Source organism: Manis javanica, chromosome 3 (assembly GCF_040802235.1).
Source record: "Manis javanica isolate MJ-LG chromosome 3, MJ_LKY, whole genome shotgun sequence".
In the NCBI taxonomy this organism is placed as follows: Eukaryota; Metazoa; Chordata; class Mammalia; order Pholidota; family Manidae; genus Manis; species Manis javanica.
The window spans coordinates 210,777,705-210,799,051 of record NC_133158.1 but is presented as its reverse complement, the minus strand read 5'-3'; the positions used below and the strand labels follow the sequence as shown (position 1 = coordinate 210,799,051).

The following is a 21,347-nucleotide window of genomic DNA, read 5'->3' as shown; positions in this document are numbered from 1 at the left end:
AAGATGGATTACTGCATTCAAGTGAGGGAGAAGCCACTCTGGAAAAGGCCATAAAGACTGCACACGATTCTGTGAGAGAGGGGGTGGGGTGGGAATGTGTGATTGGCTGAGCTGCACAAGCTGGGCCAGTGTCCTGTGGGGGAGAGAGGAAGGGCCTGGGAGCTGGGGGGCAGGCCAGTGTCCAGTTCTTCCCTGTCGGCACAGCAGCAAAGGGTTCCAGACTCCCTGGTCTTTCCCTGTCCCTAGCAAAGAGGCTGGTTTGGCGGGAGCTGGGGCTCCCCACAGTGGGTGTGACTGGAGGACCACCGGGGCCAGCCTGGGTGCCTAGGGGGTGGCCCTGGGGTAAACCTGGGGTGAGAGGTGTCACCGGGCCATGCATCTTACCCCTCACCTCTGCTTACCCTCCCTTTTTCTGAATCCCAGATTAAAAACGGTCATTTGAACCAGAAGGACTGAAAAATAACTATAGCCCCAGCCATCGTGCTCTCCAGGCTCGCCACCCCTCTGTCCCCCACCCCTTGTGGGGAGATCTGGCCAGGGGGCAGTTTGGAGCCCTGCAGCAAGTCCTCGGGGTCCCCTGAGGCCCAGTGTCTTATGGAGGGCAGGCGGTTGAATGGTAAGAAACGGGGTTACGGCTGACTCACTCCGCCAGGGACAGGAGAACTGACAACCCATCTCTGGGTCTCCGTGTCTTCGTCCACCAGAAGGGCCGAGGGATGTCTTAGAGGTCTCGTCCAGTTCCAAAATTCTGTGCATAGAAACAGACGTGGTCATAGCGTTTGGGTTGGGATCCTTTTAAAATCTAAGTCAGAACGTGATGCCGCTCTGAGCAAAGCCTGCAGACTCGCACCTCAACAGGGGGATGACCCGGAAAGGACCCAAGGAGGTGCCAGCCTTCACAGTGAGCCTGCAGGGCCCTCCCCAAAAGGGCGCTCTGCCGAGGCCACTGCCCCCACCCACTCGGCTTGCCTCCTGCCCATCCTGGCTCAAATCTCAGCCTCTCCATTCCTGGGACCCCCTGCCCTCCTGGACTCCTGTCCCTGTTCCTCTTTCCTTTTTCTCCATAGTCCTAGTCTCCCCTAACATGCTATGTGATTCTCTTATTTATTGTGTTCATCATTTGCTGTCTGTTCCTCATGGGAACATTACAGGCTGGACAAGGGCAGGCATCTCCATTTTGTTCATTTATTCTCCCAAGTCTAGCACCCAGTAGGCGCTCACTGAGTATTTGCTGAATGAATAAATGAACAACGAACACAGGGGTCCTTGAATAGTCAAGGTGGCAAAACAGACACCTTCTAAGCCTGATTTCCAAATTGTCTGCGTCTCCCTTCTCTTCATCCCAGGGTCCCAGTGTGGAGTGGGGGACATGAGGACCCTGGAAAGACTAGAGGGTTGAGATAAAAACAGCCACCTCAGCTCGTGGGTTTCTGGTTTGATTTTTCCTCTTCCCTTTCATTTCTAAGAGAAAACTCTGACTTGGGGAAATTCAAGCCAGATTGGATCTGTTTCCCCAGGATTTTGCTTCTGCTTTGATGCTCATGCCCGGATGTAACAGGAAGGGGAGCGGGAGGGGCAGGGCATCCGGGGGCAGCAGCGGGTTGATGGCAAAAAGAAGGGGACAGAGATGCGTAAATGTGGGGAGCCCCAGCCACCCTGTGGGTTTGAGGGAATTAAAATAGTCTGGCTGGCAGGCCCTGCAGGGGCCCCAAGTCCCTCCAGGAGTCTCCCCTTGAAGGTGGGGGACGGGAGGAGAGGCCTGAGGATTCTGGAATCTGGCGAAGCGAAGTGCAAAGCTGCAGCCCAGATACTAAAGTGTGACTCAGACTTGAGTGCAGGTGGGACTTCAAGACGTTGGGGTGGGAACCTATTCGAATTGGCAGTCCTGTCTGACAGCCCCTCTCCCCCGCCTCCCTGCCTTCCCCTCCTGACTTCTCTCCTCCCCCACTGCCTTAGGTCTACCTGCATTTCTCCTACCAGGTGAGAAGGGAAGGTTACAAGCTTCGGCTCCTCTCCCCTTCCACGAGAGGCTTGGGTGCCCCTGCGTGGTGCCCCGTGCCCCCTGCCAGCCTCCCTCCCCAGCCCCTGCTTCGGAAAGTCCTCAGGACCTCTCTGCGACCCTCAGTGGGGCCACCCCAGGACCCTGCCTCCTGCCTGTGTCTGGGCTGCCAGCAGCCTCACTGCAGCCCCAGGGGCAGGGACGCCCGCTCCTCTGGGTCTCCCGTGAGGAGAAGCACTGGCTCTTCCCTGTGTTGCTGGAGTTTTGAGGAAGAGCTCATTGCACAGGCAACCTCCAAGGTCCTTGAGCCAAGCCTTCTGTGACCTCGATGCCCACGTACACCTCCATTTGAACAGAGGCCCAAATGGGCCGGCCGGGCCAGCCACCGCTTCCTCTCTCCCCTCCCCAATTCTGCCTTTTTTCACTCTCCTGGATAGCTGTGGGCCCCTCTGGTCAGGTGCCAGCAGGCGGAGGAGCCGGAGGGCTGGGTGTGGGTGGCGTTTGCCTGGGCCTGGCTGCTCCACGGCTCTTTCCAAGGGCCAGAGAGAGGTGTGAGTGTCAGAAAATATTGCAGTCCTGCTCACCCGCGGCCTCAGGCGCTCCCCGCACTGCGGCGTCATCCATGGGCTGCAAATGGGAGGCGAGCAGAGGTAATGAGTTGCACATGCTCCTGGGCGCGCCTGGACGCCTGCAGCCAGGTTGCTTGCTGAGTGGAGGGCCCAAGGCCCCCATTCCTGCATTCCTTCCCCATGAAATTCATTACTCTCCTGGGGGATCCCCCCGCATCTGCCTTCTCATCAGTTGGTTCTCCGGGGTTCATCTGGTGGAGGTGAGGGCTGCCCAGCAGCCTCCCAAGGGAGGGAGTGACTTCCTGGGAGGGTCTGGCCGGCCTCACAGAGGGTCAGCGCCCTCTACAAGTTGGAGAATCAGGCACCGGAGCAGGAGAAGAGCAGAGAGAACAACTCAAGCAGCTCGTGCTGCTCTCAGGGCCCGGACCCTGCCGAGTAAGAGCCGAGAGCAAAGCCCTGCTGGGTAAGTCTGGTCACAGAGGCCAGGCTGGATCCTGGGTTGCTCTTGCCAGATGGTCTGTCCCTCCACAGCACAGGGAACAGCCTAGGGAGGTGACAAGAGCCTCGGCCCTGATGGTGGGCTGCTCTGGGCTGGGTGCAGGGGTCTCTCTGTCGGCAGCTCCACCCCGGTTGGCCACCACTCACCCGGCTTTGACCTCACTGGGTTTGGCCACTGGGAAGCCACCCTGGCAGAAGACAGGGAGATTGGAGTATTTATCCTCCCAGATGCTGCCCTGGGCAGTCACCTCAGGCTGTCTGGGTCTTTCCACCCAAGGTCACAGCCTCTTGTAAAGCACCCTTTCTGTGTGGACTTCCTTCTTCCGTGTTCCCTGACCCTTGGGGTCTGGGGTGCTTTCAGCCAGGGGACACCACTCTAGCCCTTGTGAACATCTTTCACCCTGGCTACATCTTTGCACATATTCCCATTGTTAAATCCTGTGAAGTTTCTTAATTTGGGTGGGCCACCTCTTTCACTGGGGTCCTGGACCCATAATGGGGGTAATGTTACTCATTACTGTGGGAAAAGCAGGTGATTCAGGTGCAGCACCCCGCATACAGCAGACCCTTGATGCGCATGTATTTCACCTCCCTGCCCTTCCTGGAGTCCTTTGCAGATCCTGGGAAAGAAGGAGAGGGAGGGACCAGGGAGATGGGAGCTGGTGTGGCAACTCCGCTGTCCCAGCAAACACGCCCACGGTTCTCAGGGACTTGTGGCCCGGGTATGTTAAGCCTGGTTCTTACCTCTGCTCAAGAAAGCGGAGTTTTGGTTAGTGGACTTCCTCGTGAAGCCTAAGTACTCAAGGAAATCAAGGAAGTTCTTTTAGACTTCTTCCCCAAATAGGACCTGTAAGAAATATTCTGGGTCCCAGGGGCTCCTGGACCCGCGGCATGTATGTGTCTGTCCATCCCCCACCCTGACCAGAGGCGGCTGGCTTCCAAGCGCCTCCCTGCAGGCAGAGGGTGAGTCTTGCTGGCCCTTGGTGCAGGGCTTGGAGTCAGAGAAGTCCAGACGCCCGGAGGGCTCTGCCCACCTAGGCCGCACGGAAGGAGCCTCTACTCCCTTCCCTCACCCAGCCCCCAGCCCCTAAGCTATGCCGTGCCTGTGTGGCGTTAGTCCAGGGCAGTGGGGATGGCTCCCAGGCGAATGCGACTGGCCTGCCACACTCTGGAGTGAGTGGGCTGGGAGGGGGCAGCATCGTAAGGGGACGGAGCTTCAGGAGGTGCCCTGGGTCGGGGGGCGGTAGTCAGGGCATGGTTACCCTTCATCACATCCCCCGTTCCTCCCCACCCATGGCCTTGCTCTTGAGTTCCGGCCCTTCATTCCCTTATTCATTCATTCATGTTCTCATCTTCATCTGTCAACAAGAAAGGAGCTCTTCAGGCTTCCCGCTGGCTACGTGCAGCGAGGGCGCGAGGAGGCACGAGACAAAACGAGCAGTGAAGGATAAGGTCTGATTGGCATCTCGGAATGGACCTCTAGCTGCAGTTTGGCAGCATGAAGGTCACCAGTGACCTCTGCAGAGCTATTCCAGTGGAGAGACAGAGAAGCCAGAGTTCAGTGGGTCAAGTCTGACTTGACAGAAGATGGGGAGGACTTGTGTAGACTCTGCTTTCAGGGAACCCAGCTGTGAGGTTGGGGAAAGAATCAATGGGCTTGCTAGGGGGTAAAGGGTGGAGGTGAGTTCAAATAATCCAGGTGAGAAGTGCTGTTGCCTCAGAAGAGGGGGCGAGAGGTGACCCAGTTCTGGATGTGTGGCTTTAATTAGGGATGACAGTGGAGTGTGAGAAAATGAGATGCGTCCGGGCAGGGAGCACTGGCACCTGCCCTGCCGAGAGGTCTGTGCACCCGCATCCTGGGTGTCTGTGTGTCCGAATCTCCTCTTCTTAGAAGGACAGCTGTCAGGTTGGATTGCCACCCCCCACCCTGCCTGAAACAGATTTGTTGTAGTTCAATCACCTCTTTAAAGACCCAAACACAGTCACATTTGGAGGTCCTGGGAGCTATGGCTTCAACACAGGAATTTGTGGGGGGAACACAGCTCAGCCCATAACATCTGGCAAAAACAATTTTAGTGAAGTTGGGTGGGAAGAGGCCGACTGGAGTGGGCGCAGGAGAGAATGGGAGGAGAATTGGATGCAGTGGGTGGGTACATGCAATCTTTCAAGAAATACTGATGCACGAGAGGACAGAGAAATGGGGGAGAGAGGGAGGTCAGGAGAGGTTATTGTTTTATGTTTTAAGATAGAATAAGTCGTATGGTTCATGTGGATTGAGTGACACTATGCAGAGGGAAGCATTGGCTAAGCAGAACTGCTGGACTTACGTCCTTGAGTCAGAAGAGGAAGAATCTAACGTGAAGTCAGGAGCGTTGGCTCACCCAGGAGCACAGACAGTTCAACTGCAGCGACAAAAGGGACAGCAAAGTGCAAGGGCCTGGAGGCAGGTCAGGGGTCTCGTGGCGGGAGCTTAAGGAAGCTCTCCCCTCTCTGCTCCTGTCTTCTAAGAAAGGATTCAGAGAGTGAGGGTGGATGAGGACGTATGGAGCAGGTGTCCGGGCGGAGAGTGTGTGGCTGGACCAGGCACAGGTGACAAGCCCACAGGTAGGGCCCACTTAGGTCGGTGGTCATGAGCTGAAAGTCAGACCAGTCGGCATGGTGGTGTTTCTCTCCTTTTTCCAGCTCTGCTCAGCTATGTGGATGGAAGCACGGTGTTGCAAAGTTAGATCGAACCAGGGTCAGGCTTGGCCAAGTGAGGGTGAGGAAGCCATAGAGGGGTGAGGGAGGTGAGCGATTTCCAATCATGCCTTGTAGGTTGGACAAGAAGGACAGGACAGGGAGAGATGGTGCCAAGGCAGTAGGGTCCTCGGGTTTGTAGGTCCCAGGCAGGTCAGGGTTCTTCGGGGAGTGCACCGGGAAAGCGCAGCTTTTCAAGTAGAGATTAAAAAAGGGGTTCGATTACCAGGAAATTCCATAGAAATGTAATGCGAGCCACATAGGCAATTTTAAACTTTCCGGTAGCCACATAAAAAGATAGAGACACACATGAAACTAATTTAAATCCAGTAATAAATTTTATTCAATCCAGCATTCCCCAAATATTATCATTTTGATATGTAATCACTATAAAAAATGTTTATATTGGTGTTTATATTTTCTCTCCCATGCTAAGCCTGCAAAATCTAGTGTGTACTTTGCACCCAAGCCGGTCTCAGCCGGGGCTGGCCACATGTCCAGTGCGTCTGGGTGGAGGCTGAACCAAGGGGAGGAGAAGAGGCCAGGCGGAGTTAGAGTTGGGGATCCAGAGAGAGCCACAGGGAGCCTGGGGAGGGGGAGGGCGGGCAGGCGCCCCTGAGCACCGGCAGGATCCTGGTCTTGCGGGGGGCAAGTCCAAGCTTCTTTTCGGGAGATGAAAGACAGTTCTGCAAGTAGCAATGAGGAGCAAAGAAAGACTCAGCACCCTTAGGCCAGTTATGTGAGAGCGCAAGGGGGATCTGCACTGGGGATATGAGGGAGGCGGGTTTCAATTAGAGCAAAGTAAAAGAGTGTTCAGGGCAGAGACTGTGAAAATCGGGGCTTTTTGGGTGAATGGCTGGGAGGCCCAGGCCCAGGGGCCACAGTGGGAAGGTTTCAGCAAGTAGGAAGGAAGACGGGGGTCAAAGGGGCATACCCAAGGCTGTTTGGGGATTACAGTGGGGGCAGGGAGCCCGGGGGTCTTGGGGCTCCTGCGGAGCTGATCTCAGCCAGGGCCCAGGGCTCCAAGAGGCCGGCAGTGCTGGCCGGGGGCAGAAATTGATGGTGATGGGCTAAGTGTTTGTGGGAGGGGTCTTGCCAGGAGCACAGAGTCCTAGGGACCACCTCCCCTATTCCCCCACAGGGGTGTCTGTGCCAGGGCAGGGGTCTTCTTGTCCTGCGGGCCAGGGGCTCTGAGTTTACTTTGGCTCTCCTGGAGGGGAGGAAGCAGGGGAGGCGAGGGGAGGTGGCGGGAGGGTGGCAGGTCCCTCTGAGTGATTATGATAGAAGTGATGGTGACACAATGCCTCCCCTTGAGTGAGCGGGTAGGCGTGGTGCTCACAGCTTCCATAAATTGTCTCCATTAAACCTCAGCACGTATTTCTGTTTGTTGATGAGAAGATGGTCTTACGCAAAGTAAATAGCTCAGTACCACCCAGCTGGTCAGAGGCAGAGCCGGGCTCAGATGCGCAGTTGTTAGCACTTAAACCCGCACCCTCAGCAGCATGCCCCCCTGTTCCCTGGGTTCCAGGAGCTGGAGACCCCGTGCAACCCAGGGCTGGGCTGGTGGCCCCCAGGGGCTGTGGGAGTGGATGCCTGGAGTTTAAGGTTTCAGAGGTGGAGACGTTCTGGGCCAGGATGAAGCAAGGGTGGTGCTGTGGAAATAAATGGTGACAGTACAGGGAACAGATGGAATGGATTATGCTAAGAGGTGCTGCGGCAGGATATAGATATAAATGCAGATAGGCTTGGACAAGAGCACAATGACAGGGTCTTAGATGGCTTCTGAGGGAAGCATAGGGCACTTCCCCTGTGCCCCTGCCCCCAACTACCTCCTGGGACTTCTGGCCAGAGTGTAACCCCTAAATGCAGAGTTCAGCTATGCGGTTTGGGAGACAGAAACAGCCAGAAGAGGGCCCCCCTGGTAGATGTGGCTGTGCATGGCTGCTGGTGCAGGGTAAAGCCCAGCAGCAAAGGTGCTGCGATGGCCCCAGGCTGGTGCGCCTTGTCCTGGAGCTAGCATGCTCCCTGCTCCCGGGGGCCTTTCCTCTTCCTGATACCTGGCTTGAGATTCAGTTCAGGTCAAGACACCCCAAGGCGTGCATAGTGGGCAGAAAAAGCTTTGTCTTTCAAAAATGCTAGTAAGAGTGGAGGCTGCAGGGAGGGGCTGGCTGCTGGGCAGCAGTCCTGACACCTCAGTGTGTTGGGTCAGTTCCTGTCATGCATGTCCCCTCACAGTCGGATCAGGAGAAGCAGGTTGAGAGGACTAGGGCGGGCCAGGGGAACTGAGGACAAGCCCCCCAGGAAGGCCATACTCCCAGCTCTCAGAACCCCCCGGGTTTCTGTCCTCTTTCCCCACATGCTGATTGGTAGAGAGGTGACTCGTCTGAAAGTGATCTAATCGTTTGTCCATGAGAGAAAGTGAGCCTGACCTTGTCCTCTCCCCCGGCAGGTCCTCTCTCGGCATACTGGGTCTCCGGCCCCATCAGAACCTCGGTATTCTCTGCCAAATGTGGGAACTCATTTCTTCCCCCCAGAGTTACGGGGCTCCCCAACCCAGGCCTCAGGGCAGCTACTAAAATGTAATTGCAACATCTTATATTAAGCATTTTTAGGGATCCAGGGGGAGTTGCCTTTAACAGCAGGCTTTACATGGGGATCCCTGAAGGGTGTTGACAGGCTAAAGGTCAGAAGGAGGCTGTCTTGCAGTGCGTGGATGAGAAGGACCCCGGGCAGCCTCCCTCTGGGCCTGGCTTGTTGGATGAGCCCTTCCACTCCCCCTGGGAATAGCTCTCCTGGTCAGGCGTCCTTTGGTGACCAGGAGTATAAAAAGCAGTGGTTCTTGCTCCTGTATTTCTAGGTAAGTCTTCAAAGTTTTATTTGTAGCTAGTTTAGGTCCTATATTCTGAGAGGTGATGAACTGTTTTTGAGGGGCAAAGCCCCATCGCCAGAGGCAACCCAGAAGGGCAGCAGCCCTTGAAAACCTGGGTAAGGTGAGGGGTTCTGAGGACACGTCCTTTCCCCTCCGTCCTGGGGTGGAGCAGACATAAACAAACGGCTGCAGGGTCTCCCCCCCCCCCGGCGGGGGGCTCTCATCACTGGTCTCGGACTGGCCGCCCGAAGGAGGGAGCTGGGCCGCATGGGCGTGGAGATGGCGTCCCAAGCCCACACTCTTAACCTCCGCTTCTCACACAGGAAATGGTCGCTGAATGAGTGTCAGTGGCCCTTGTGACGATCCTTCCCTGACCCCCCCATCATGCGTGCCAGCAGCCCTTCTCCGGACCTCACGTTTCCTCCTCATGGCAAGGCTAAAAAATCCCAGCTCTGCTACTTACTTTGAGCAAACCCCCTAACCTGCCTGAGGCGCAGCCCTGCTGCCCACAGAATGGGAGCGAGAATATCGATCTTCATGGTTATTGCCGTGCTTAGAATTAGGGTATCCGAGTGCGCAGCCCAGAATAGGCGCTTGTGAAGTGGCAGCTATTACTCTGTTGTGTCTCATTGCTGGAGATTACAAAGCAATTTTAGAAAGTAGGTTTTATTATTATTATTCAGGTGCCATGAGGCCAACAGATCAGGAGAGAAGTGTAATTGAAAAGATGGTTTGGTACAGTTACACGGGGCTTCAGTAGCTGGACTAACTTCCGCAGGCTGCGGGGCACAGGGACCGTCCCTAGTTGTCTGGTACCTGGCCCTGGGCTGATTAGGGCAGGTGGATGGGGCCCAGGGCAGGAGAGCCTCTAAAGGGAGAGGTTGTGGGGTATGGGCTCAGCTGGTTGGTTGGCAATATGAAAGTTCTTTACTATCTCCAGGAATTGGGCAGCCCTGGGAGCGGCGGTCTCAGAGGCAGGCCCCAGGATGTTGAAGCATCACATTTAGAAATTAGAAAATTAGTTATTACAAAAGCCTCAATAATGGCTTGGAAATTCACGTTTAGTTTGTCTCATTTTCCTGCAAACAGCCAGTGGGTATTCATCAAGCCCCTGCTACATGCCAGGACCTGTGGTTTACAGAAATGAATCACAGACCCTGGGAGATGACCCTCAACAAACCTGTATTTTTGTTAATTGATTTGTGGGTGCCAATTGATTTGTGGGTGCCAATTGATTTGTGGGTCACATTGTTAGCTATAAGGTCACTGAGCACAGTTTCCCAGCAAAGGTCTGTGCGTGACCAGTGCTGGTTCCAGGCCTTACCAGGTGACAGAGGACCTGCGGATTGGAGGCCCGATCCTGTTTGCTCAGACCCACCAAACTCGCTTCTGCGGCTCACCTGCTCTGCTCTCTGCACAGAAGCCAGAGGGCTGGAGATGTTTGAGCCTGCAGGCTCCAGGGACACCGCCAGCTCAGTCCCACACAGGAGTCATGGGCTGGGGTCCTAGGCTTCCTGTCTTCTAAACCAGACACCCAGATGGCCCTCCCACCTCAGCTGGTGGTGAGACACGGTCCACTTATCCATTCCCGCGCCAGGGCCAGACCAGTTCATCAAACCGGGGAGGACCAGGAGGTGGGAGGGAGGTTGCATTTAGGGGCTTGGGAAAAGCTGCAATTTAAAAATGGAAATAGTCGATACCTGGTTTCCATACAGCAAACATGTCATCAGATGATTTAATTCCTCTGACAAGGGGCAGGAGAATTGGGAAACTTTTTGGGAGGGATCCCAGACCACTCTGTAGGAGGAGGGTCTTTGGCCTGAATTTAGGCAGACCTGAGCCCGCTGTTGTTTGAGTCTCTTGTCTCGGCAGTGAGACAGTGTTTCTTCCACTCCATGCACTGCCCCTGTTCAGCAAATGTAGGGGCACCTTCCTCACCACCAACCCCCCACGACCCACTTTTTCCTGGCCCCCCCCTTCCTCCTAGGTCCCAGTGACCGGCTGCCCGCCCTGACTGCCCTCATCTCCCCTCCTGCCTGGCTTTCTCTCCCCACCTTTCAGCCCCAGCTACAAAGTAACATGCACTGCCAGCCAGTCCCCGCCTACTCTTGCTTTCCTCCAGGCACGAATAAGTACACAAGCCCCCTGACTGCTTTCAAGAATTTCTATGCAAAGAAACTTGAGAAATAGATAGGGGTTGAGAAAAATAACAAATATTGCAGAGAAGTTACAAAATTACAAGATATATCTAGAGGTCTTAAGAGAAATTGTCCTGGGTTATTACAACATCTAAACCCAATTAGGTCCTTCCATCCCCTCCTTTTCTTAGAAATGGATGTGAAAGGCTCAGACTCAGACGATCATGCAGAAGATGGTAGACTGTCTACCCCCTCGCTGGGCCGCCTGCCTCAAGCTCTCAAGTCTGAGGGTCAAGGGCTGGGGTGACTGGTGTTTAGTGTATCCATCCCAGTCAGTGGTTCTGACCCTCCCAAACTCAGGTCAGAGGATGCAGCAGGTGGGTGGCTGTCCCCTGCAGTGTCCCCGCCTTACACCCGCCTCCTCCCTTCAATGAGGGAGAGTAAACAGAGGTCCCCATTAAAGCCAGAATGGGAGGAAACCTTCAAAGACAGAGGTTATTTGAGGCTGCCTATTACAGTGACCAGTGTGGATGGTGAGGAACCCCAGTGAGGGTGGTGAACTCAGCCTCCGGCAGTTTTAACAAAAATCCTTGGATGAAATGAGCTCTGAGGTCCTTTCCAGCAATAAAACCTTATCTCCACCTGCTGTTTATGAGCTGTGGAGCCAAAGAGAACAGAAAGAAAATGACTGAGTATTTGTTGTTGGTAAAACCAAGTTAGGTGACAGTTGAATCTTTGCATCTGCTTTCCATATTGTTTGGACCCAGGTTCTTTAGAAATTAGTAAATGCTCACTTTCATCTGATGCAATGTGATTTTTTTTTTTAATGGGAGGAAAAGAAATGTCAACAGCTACCCCCTCAATTCTCTAACATTATGATCATTATGATTAAGAAATTAAAAAATGATTTTTTCAAAGAAAGGCTGAATTGATTAAGGGGATAGCTCAGGGTGCTTTCTAATGGTCTCACTGTTAATATGTGGCAGAGGCAGTCTCTGAATCTACCTCTCCAGGGCCCCAGACCTGTGCTTCTCCTCTGTGACACTTTCAGGGAACTGGAACCCAGGGGTTCAGAGGCTCCCTCCATCAGGCATGACACTGTCAGCTCAACTGCCCAGGGCTGAGTGGTTTTCAGATAAACTTTCCTTTTCTGTTGTTTAATCCCCACTCCCCATCCACAGCAGACAGCATTTTAGCAAAAGCTCTATAGGGGGTACCCTTGTTCCTATGGTTAGAAGGAACCTTTCACAATTTTAACCTCTGGGAATAATAAAAGAAAAGAAAAGAATAAAATAGAGACAACCCCATTTTGAATGTGGCCTATTAAAAATAAATCAAGGTCCTAAAAAAATAAGCCAAGCTCTTACAATAGTAAGACTTTCACTGACTTTCCAAGAATGTGTCTTCACATACTCCTTTGATATGACAAATGCCTCACTACAGAACTGTGTATCTTTGTGCCATAGATGTGTGACTTCACCATTGACTCCGAATCCAAATCAGAAAGTCCAGGGGTGGGGTTCAGGGTGTCTAAGAGGTTCCAAGCATGACTGTGCTACTCAGCCAGCATTCGTGTCAGTTCAGTTCCAATGCCTTCTCCCACAGTTTACCTATATGGGCACTAAGTGGCAATCTGGAGTCATGCATGAGTAAGGAAAGCCACCATTTATTTTTTCAGCCCAAAATTTTGCTCAGAAATGTATTTTCCCAGTCGACACAAATTGTCAACTATTTGCATAAGGCAAATGTAAAAGATGCTCTTTACAGCAAAAACAAATGCCTTACACGTGTGTGTTCTTGCGAAGACCTTTATTGAGGTTTTGCTGTGAGCTGGATGATGGGTAGAGAGGTCAATGAGACATACCCTGCCCCAGAGGACCTTTTAAAATTAACGGGGCAGAGATGGAATTGACAATTGTGAATAATGAGGTTGGTGCTAGAGATGTGCTCAAGGTTCTGATGTAGTTTTTTCAGTGGCACTTAATCCTTAAACTTTCTACCTTCTAGAATATTCCTTAGTCTTGGACATCTAAAAAGTTCGGTTTTGCCTCTTTGTAAATGAAATCTCAGAGTGCATTCACATTTTTCTTGCAGTTTGTCACTGAACTCTGATTTAATTACTTTCGCTAAAGTCAGTGTTTCTTGAATTGTGGCTGTATTCAATCAAGTACTGTTCAAGGGGACTTTAGAAATATATGGGTGTAAATTTATTTTACTAGTTAGGTACTTATTTTAATGTGTAATAGGAAGAAACTAATTTTCCACCTAGGCAATACAAAATTTCCTTCTCAAATGATTTAAGTTACAAAACTGTGGAATGGCGGAGAAATTAATAACCCAGACATACTCCGCTATAGCCGAATTGTGCAGGCTGTATGCAGATGGTGTGGCTGGGGGTGGGGAAACTGTCTCCCTGGCTGCTCCCAGCCTGGCGCGTGGGGCTCGGGCTCATTCTGCAAGTCACTTCTCGCTTAGTTTTTAGTTTTTATTTGCTCTCTTGGAGCCACTGGCCTTGCCCTCTTGAGCCCCTTTCTTTCTGGTCTCCTGAGATGCCAGCCTCATTTCTTGAAGCCACTGCCTGATTGAAAAATATTTTCCTTCATTCTCCTAAATCTGGAAGAGTTTGTTTGTTTGTTTGTTTTTTGTGCCATTTTCTCTCATGAACTGGTCTTGCCTACAAACAACAAGTATGTTTAATAACTAACAGCTTTGCCTGGTACTTTCTTTGTAAGTATTCTCACATGGAGGAAGAAAGTTTCTTAAAGTCACAGTTTTCAAATTTCCAACAGCTGTAAGTCAGATGATAAAGCTGAAGAGAAAGGTAGCAGGTTTCAGCGCACCTAGAAAGGCCTGTCCATCAAATCCCTGCCGAGCTGCTGCCCTCCCCACGCAGACTCTCGGACCAGCTCCTGACGCAGAAGGAATCCCTTCCTCTGTGATGCAGCACCTTGCTAGTGCCCCTCTTCGCACACCTGCTTCATTTACACCTGTGTAATACTGGCCTTCTTACATGTCTTCTTCCCCTCAGATGTAAGCATCTGAAGGGCATTGGCCTTAGTTTAATCTCTCATTCAACAAATGTTTTCTGAGTAGCTACCATGTGCCAGGCACCTGTCTGAGACCTGGGAAGTTGTAAGTGAGCAATGCTGCAGAGTACTTCCCCCATGCACCTGGGGATCACTGCATTTCCCATTGTCTGTCCTAAGTGCATGAGTTAGCTAACTGCTGTGTAACAAATTAGCCCAAAGCTCAGGGGCCTGAAACAATAATTCACTCTCTCACCCAGTTGTTGAGGAAGCCATGGGTATGCAAGGAAAGCCAAGATTTTTTTTTAACTTTTTCAGATCTAAAATTTTGCTCAGAATTGTGTTTATATATAATACAATCTGGCAGGAATCTGGGAGCAGCCTGGCTGGGCAGTTCTGATCCAGGGTCTCTCATGAGACTGCTGTCAAGTTCTTGGCTGGAGTATAGTCATCTGAAGGCTGGATTTGGCTGCAGAATCTGCTTCCAGGCTCACTCACGTGGCTGTTGGCTGAAGGCCTTGGTTCCACACCATGTAGCCTCTCCATAGGGTGTTCATGACATGGCTGCTGGCTTCCTCCCAAATGTATATTCCAAGAGAGAGAAAGAGCAAGTAGGAGGGAAGCTGCAGGATCTTTTGTGTAAACACCATCACTTCTGCCGTATTCTACTGGTTACACAAACAGATCCTGGAACATGCAGAAAGAGACTACACGAGGGGCAGACATCATCAGGGGACATCTTGGGGGCTGGCTACCACAGTAGGGCAATGGATAGTGAGTATTCAATAAATGCCTGCTACACCATTTCCCACAACAATTCAGAAGTCAAAACTTCTACTTATTTTTTTTAATAGACTTCATTTTTTAGAGTGGCTTTAGGTTTACAGCAAATTTAAGTGGGAAACATACAGTATTCCCATATATTCCCTTCCTCTCCACATGCACAGCCTCCCCTACTATCAGCATTTTGCACCAGTGATGCAACCTGTTACAACTGATGAACTTACATTGACAACTCATTGTCACCCAAAGTCCATAGCGTACAATAGGGTTTGTTCTTGGTGTTGTACATTTTATGGCTTTGGAGAAATGTGTCATGGTACGTATCTACCATCATGGTATCATACAGAATCGTTGTAGTGCTAAAAATCCTCTGTGCCCCACCTACTCATTCCAGCCCCTGGCAACCACAATCTTATTACCCGTCTTCATAGTTTTGCCTTGTCCAGGATGTTATATAGTTGGAATCATATAGTATGTAGCCTTTACATATGGGCCTTCTTCACTTAGTAATATGCATTTAAGCCTCCTCCAGGTCTTTTCATGGTTTGCTAGCTCATTTCTTTTACTTTTTTGATCTTTTTAAGCAGATAAGTGAGCATACTTGCTGCCCTGGCTTTAGTGATTGTACCATTTCGGAGTGTTTTTAATCTTCCACTAAGCTTAAGTATTTTGGATGGTTTCTCAGCTAACATGCTGCTGCCATGTTAAATTAAAAAGTCAATAAATGTGTTTTGGGCAGACTTAGTAACTTGTCTTTCCCCTGAATTGTCTTCTTTCCCCTACATTCATATTCTCTAACTATTGCCAGAACCATTCATGTTCTGCCTGTCTAACCATTTGTGGAAGACCTCTATTTGAACCCTTTATTATGTTCTATTTAAAATAGGTTTTGTTTAAGGTACAAAGCAATCTTGCTAAAAGAACTAAGCTGTCTCAGAGAAAGGTCTATGTCATGTGTGTAGGTTTATAAGGGTCCTGTCACTCGTGGGTGTTTGCTATTAAACGAAAGCCTCAGGAGGAGGGGAAGGGAACCACTCTTTTTGATGGGAAAAAGCAGAGCTGTACCATTTCAGTTTGCCCCACTCTTACCATGAACTACGGACATGCATGCAAACGACAAAGGCAAGATTCAAGTTGGCACTCTTGCTGGCTGTGTGATTTCCCTCTTCCTATTCTGATACACTTGACCATCCAGAGATGGTGTTCTACTTGGTGGAATTGAAGAAAACTGGTCCTGCCCTTGTTGCTGACTGGTTTAGGAAAACACTTTCATTCCTAGAGGAAGGAAGAGCTCCTTACTTTCTCATTTTCCTCCCTAAGGTGGAAACTTTCTAGCTGAATGACAATTAGGACTAACCTGGCACTTTATGAATCATGAGGTAGCCTCCCTAGTCAAGTTGTGAATGCATATTGTTTGCACTTAATCCTTAACTGCACCACAATCAGCTTCCTAAACTGACTGCAGGTTAGGCAAAGTATAGGGCCTTGTCCCTCCATAAAGAAGCATGTGCAAAAAGTACTCATCAACTGTTTGTTTCTTATTTTGAGAGAATGATTTCTTGTATTGAAGCAGAAATACAAGATGCCACAGAAACTCTAACACTTAACAGAGCATAGTTGAACTTAATTAGACCTTAGGGGAAATAAGAAGAGGGTCAGACAAAGTCAATGAATGGGGAAGCCCAAGATGAATTTGGATAAATATAAGGAGAAGAGCATTTCAGCGTGGGCATCTTCTGATCCTCCCAATAGCTCGTCTGCCACCATTACTACCATCTGCAGAGGAGGCAGGGCTGAGAGCAGGAGAGCTGGGGTGACCATCAGGATGATGGCAGCTCCTTTATGTACAGCACAGAATGCTAGGCCTACCGTTCTGACTCTTGAGGGAAACAGACTTTTCTCTGATAAGTTGCAACCAGACAGCCAGGGGCTTCCAGGAGACAAAGAAAAAAAAGAGATGAAATGTGCAAGAAGCCTACACACTGAGGAGCAGAACAGGTCATAGATCCTAGTGCATGGAAAGGGATGGAAGATTCTGGAAAAGCGAACTTAGGGGGAGTTAGAATGATGTACTTTGTGCCAGCTTTACTGGGAAATCAGGTTAACTCTTCAAAATTTTATAACATTTAAGGGTTGATGAGAATGGCAAATGAATTTGTATTTCTTGACAACTTGCGCCAAAGCGTACCCAAGCTTTTGTGGAAATGTTATGTAATAGTTCTATTTAAATGTTTTAACAGCAGTGTTTTCAGTAAATGGAGTAAATGAGTGGGAAAATGTTCCTCACTTAACAATACCCCTGGGGAGCCAGGGCACCGGCATGGTCACCCCATGTCCCTAACCGAAGCTCTGACAGGACACACAGGTCATAATGTACCTGACAGGTACTAAGTAGTCGGGGCCACATGCTCGCGGGAGGTGGAGAATAAGCATAACGGGGCATGCATACTCTGAGGAAACGCCCTCCATCCATCCTCACCTACCTCCTGGGGTTGGTGCATCCCTTCCTTTCCACCTCGGGTGACATGGCCAGCAGAGGTTAGTGAGTTTCCTGGCCTCTGCACACGCCTCGAAGGAGTCCAGCTGGATGATGACCGGACGTCAGGGCACCTGGTTGTCACCCAGGACTTAGCACCAATGTTTGCATCCGTTCTCTGCAGACCGAAGGGCTGAGACCAAACGGTCCCTAAGCCCCAGCAGAGCGCTGGTATTTTGCTGTTCCGTTCTGGCCGGAGCTGGTGAGCCTTGTGCAGCTTCATAGGATGAAGTCACTGCTTTTCCCTGTAAATCTAAACCCCAGGCTGCAAACTGGTGGTCAGATCCCGCATGCAAATTGCAAATGTGTTTTGTTTTCACTCCCTAGTGCTTTTTTGCTTTTTGTCCTTAAAAAAAAATAAAAGTAGTTGTTGACACTTAAAGATAAGGGGGATTTCTTAAAATCACTTCTGGCTTGTCTTGAAAATTTTGCATCTAGCAACACCTGGCCCTCACTCTTACACCCACACCTCTTCCAGATGTGGCCTGTGCTGCCGGATTCCCCAGGGCCCCCTGTGTTCATTGCCATCCCTTCCTGGCCATCATAGAAGCTGGAGTTTGCAAATCCTCTGAAATCCTCTCCATATTCTCCAGACCTCTTGGGACAATGATGCTTTGTAAAGGTCCCATACTCCAGCCTATGTGAGCTGTCTCCACTGCTTGGCCTGGCTCTAGGAGGGTGGGTCTGTGAGCTGGGGGCGCACCTGGCTGGCTTGTTCATGAGGGCAGAGGGGCAGGAGCAGAGCTAGAGGCTGAAAAGCTTGTCATGGTTCTGAAAAGCTCCCCATCATTACAGCTGCATTACAGATGTGCCGAAGGTGTATCAGAGACTCTGTGTGAACATTGCTGTGCATCAGGGACAGATGAGACCAAACTTAGAAATAGCTCTTTTTAAAAGCTGGGGTTTTCCAGTGTCTGTTTTCCTTCTCCTCCTCCTTATTGTCTAGGTCCGTGCCACAAACGACGGACAGGCGGCTGCTGCACCCAGCTGGGCTCGCTGTCAGCCCTGAAGCATGCTGTCCTCGGGCTCTACCTGCTGGTCTTCCTGATCCTTGTGGGCGTCTTCACCTTAGCAGGTAAGAACACCGTTTCCTGTCCTGGCCTTCAAAGATGCAGAAGGAGATGCATGGCAAGTGAGAGCTGGAGCCGCTGCTCTTTGCTCTCACAGTCATGAGCCCGAACACTGCCCGCGTCACCATGGAAACCACAAGGAGGAAGCTGGCTCGCCTTTCCGACTGTATATCAGGGACAGATGAGACTCTTAGCAGTGCTGCCACTTTCAAGGGGGACGAGGAGTTGGCAGGGGCTATGTGATCTTGGGAAATCTCTGAGTCCAGGAGCAGAGGCCCAGCTGCTCTGAGTGGCGTCTGGCGATTCCCACACTGTTGTGCGATACCATGCATTACTCTGGGCCTCCAGTGTAATCGTTTGCACAGAGTGGGCTGGGTCCTTTGTCCTGGGGCTGTGATGAAAACAGACATGAGACACTTTGCTGCTGATGCTAATCTGGGTCACTGTAAACTTGCTGCCCTTTTGCAGGTAGTGGGGGTGGGATGGGTTTGTCCCAGTTCAGCTGGGCTCGTCTCCCCAGTCTGTGTCTACCAGACAGGCTGGTGATGAGCTGGAGTTTGGAGCACATTCTCTAGCCAGGAAGAAGCAGGCCTCAGGGACTTAGGAAGGGAGCAAAGAAGGACCCTGGCTTCGAGCAGCCCAGCTTACTGCTCACAGGTCAGCCCCTGGTGATGGAGACGGCGAAGCAGATAGGGACACAGGCTGTGGTGGTCTCTCCTGACTCACACCCAAGGAAGGGATGCTCAATCCCCACCTTTCTCCATGGAGGCATGTAGGACTTAACCAGTTAAGGCCAAGGGATCAGTTTATCTCAACCTCACCTGTCCTGCCTGAGTGCTGACTTTGTGCCAGATTCCATGCCAGGATTGGAGACACAGCTAACTAAGACCCAGGGGCTTTCCTCAAGGATTTCCCAGTCTGGGGGATGGAGCAGAAGCACACAGATACAGCCCTGTCTCCAGGCAGAATGCCACAGGTTCTAGACCAGGGACTGCATGTTGGCACAACGGGAGCTATGGAAATTTATAGGAGGCCATGGTGCAGAAGTGAAGGCATTGCTGCTGGCTGGCAGAGCTGGTTGGAGTGCTGAGGGTGGGCAGCTGGAGTTACTTGCAGGCCAGGAATTTGGAGGGGAAGCTCTTGCTGAGGACCCTTCCCTGGAAAGCCTAAGGCAGATGTCCAGGACCTCCTGGTCTCAGGCTCATTTTCTGCCAAGCGAATCACTTGGTCCCTGTGATGGGACAGTCAGTGCTGCCTTCACCCTCAGGTTTCCACACTCAGGGAGCAGGACGTCATCAGGGGTGGTGCCTGTCCCACCGACGACCTGGGGGGCAGCCAACAGCAGCAGAGAGAGAAACTCATGATTCATCCCAGACCAAGGGATCATGTCTGGCCAGAGGATGACTTGAACATATTCTTGGGCTGCCCAGTGAGAGTTTGGGATCTGGGTTTTGTGGGCTTGGCAGGCACAACCATAACAAATTTCCAGAATTTCTGTGAAGTATTTCAGCACAGCAGGGAAGCAGGGCTGTGGTACTGCAGCGACTCTGCTAACAGGGACCTCGAGGTGACATCAGTGGGTCTAGAGGAGGGACCCAGGCTGGCGGGGATGCCGGGGCAGGTCTCTGGAGGCCCAGGAGGCCTGGAAGGCCATCAGCTCTCAGGAAGACAAGATTGCAGGGGGATGAAAGTTCTCTTTCGGTGTCTGAAGGGCTGCCACATGGAAGAGGGCAATGCCGTCTGTGTGGCCTCAGAGGGTAGAACTGGACCAAGAGGTGGATTTTGTAAAGGGACAGATTTCCATTCAAAATAGAGGAGAGTCTAAAAGGCAGGGCTGCCCAGCCTGATGCAAAAAGGCTTTTCTGCTGGCCTGGAGTTCGAGCGGGATTTATGATGACATCCTGGACATTTCAAAGGGAGGGTGGACCACGGTTTCCCAATCTAATGAGAACGTTGCCATGTTTCCTTTGCTGTTCCCTGGGGACATATGGGGAGGATTTTGATCATTATGATCACCTTTGAACCTGAAGTTTCCTGATGCCAGATTGCCTGTGTAGAGTGGAATTTTGGGTGGATTGGAACTGATTTGGTAAAACACAGCATCGTGCAATCTCTCTTGGCTCGGTGAGGTGGCCGCTGCCACCTTCCCAGGGTCTTGTCCGGGAAATCATACTGGCCTCTGGGAGAGGTTTGGTGAGGCTGGCCCATGAGAGAGTACAGTCACCAGTGGCCTTTGCCCTCTGGAAGGGACTTAGAATGTGGAAGACGAGTCTGGAGTTCGCCCAGGAGGCCCTGCCTGACCTTAGTAGGATGTTTCTCTAGATTACCCTGATTGAAGACCTCCAGCAATACTTCCTTTCTGAAAATGCCAAAATGTGGGGGGTGATTCCTGGTTCAGCATAAACCAGAGCTTGCCTGACTTCAGCTGGGGGTCCTGCTCTGGCCACTTCCCCATTTGGGGCAGAACTGCTCTTGAGTGCCTGCTGAGGTCACCTTGCACAGGTGGTGCTATGGACTGAACTGTGCTCCCCCCAGATTTATATGTTGAAGCCCATCCCCCGGCGTGGTGGTATTAGGTGGTAAGGAGCTCATGAGGGTGGGACCCTCTTGATGAGATTAGTGCCCTTATAGGAAAAGACACGAGAAAGAATGAGAGAAAGAAAGAGAAAGAGCGGTCGGCCATGTGAGGACACAACAAGGAGGGACCGTCTGATAGCCAGGGAGAGGGACCTCACAACAACAGAATCTGCCAGCACTTTGATCTTGTACTTCCAGCCTCCAGAACCATGAGACATGGATGTCTGTTGCTTAAACACCCGACTCTGTGGTGCTTGTTACAGCAGCCCTGGCAGACTGAGACAGAGGAGTTCTGTTTGAACCACTCCTTGTCTTTAAAACCTCCCCACTGGAACAAAGCTTATACATTTTTCAACTGGATGGCGAAATTACCCAGTGCAACCAAGTGCCAGGGCTGAATACCTGATCACAATATCTGACTGGAGCACAAACACTTGCTCTTACTGTTTTTCAATATTCTAATTATATAAAAATATTATTCTTAGAAAACCTCACATGGAATGACTCTCAGCTCATCTCTTTATCCAACAACTACTTAAAATAAAA

At 51.2% G+C, this 21,347-nt stretch overlaps 1 protein-coding gene across 6 annotated transcripts in view; it reads left to right on the top strand.

The window, feature by feature from the left end:
* SCARA5 (scavenger receptor class A member 5) overlaps window positions 1–21,347 on the top strand; it is a 108,658-nt gene that overhangs the window by 6,555 nt on the left and 80,756 nt on the right. For all 6 annotated transcript variants that reach the window (XM_037024725.2, XM_037024724.2, XM_073232737.1 and 3 more), the window contains exon 3: window positions 18,101–18,229. In XM_037024725.2, the coding sequence (XP_036880620.2) occupies window positions 18,101–18,229 (129 nt within the window). The remainder of the gene's footprint in view (window positions 1–18,100; window positions 18,230–21,347) is intronic.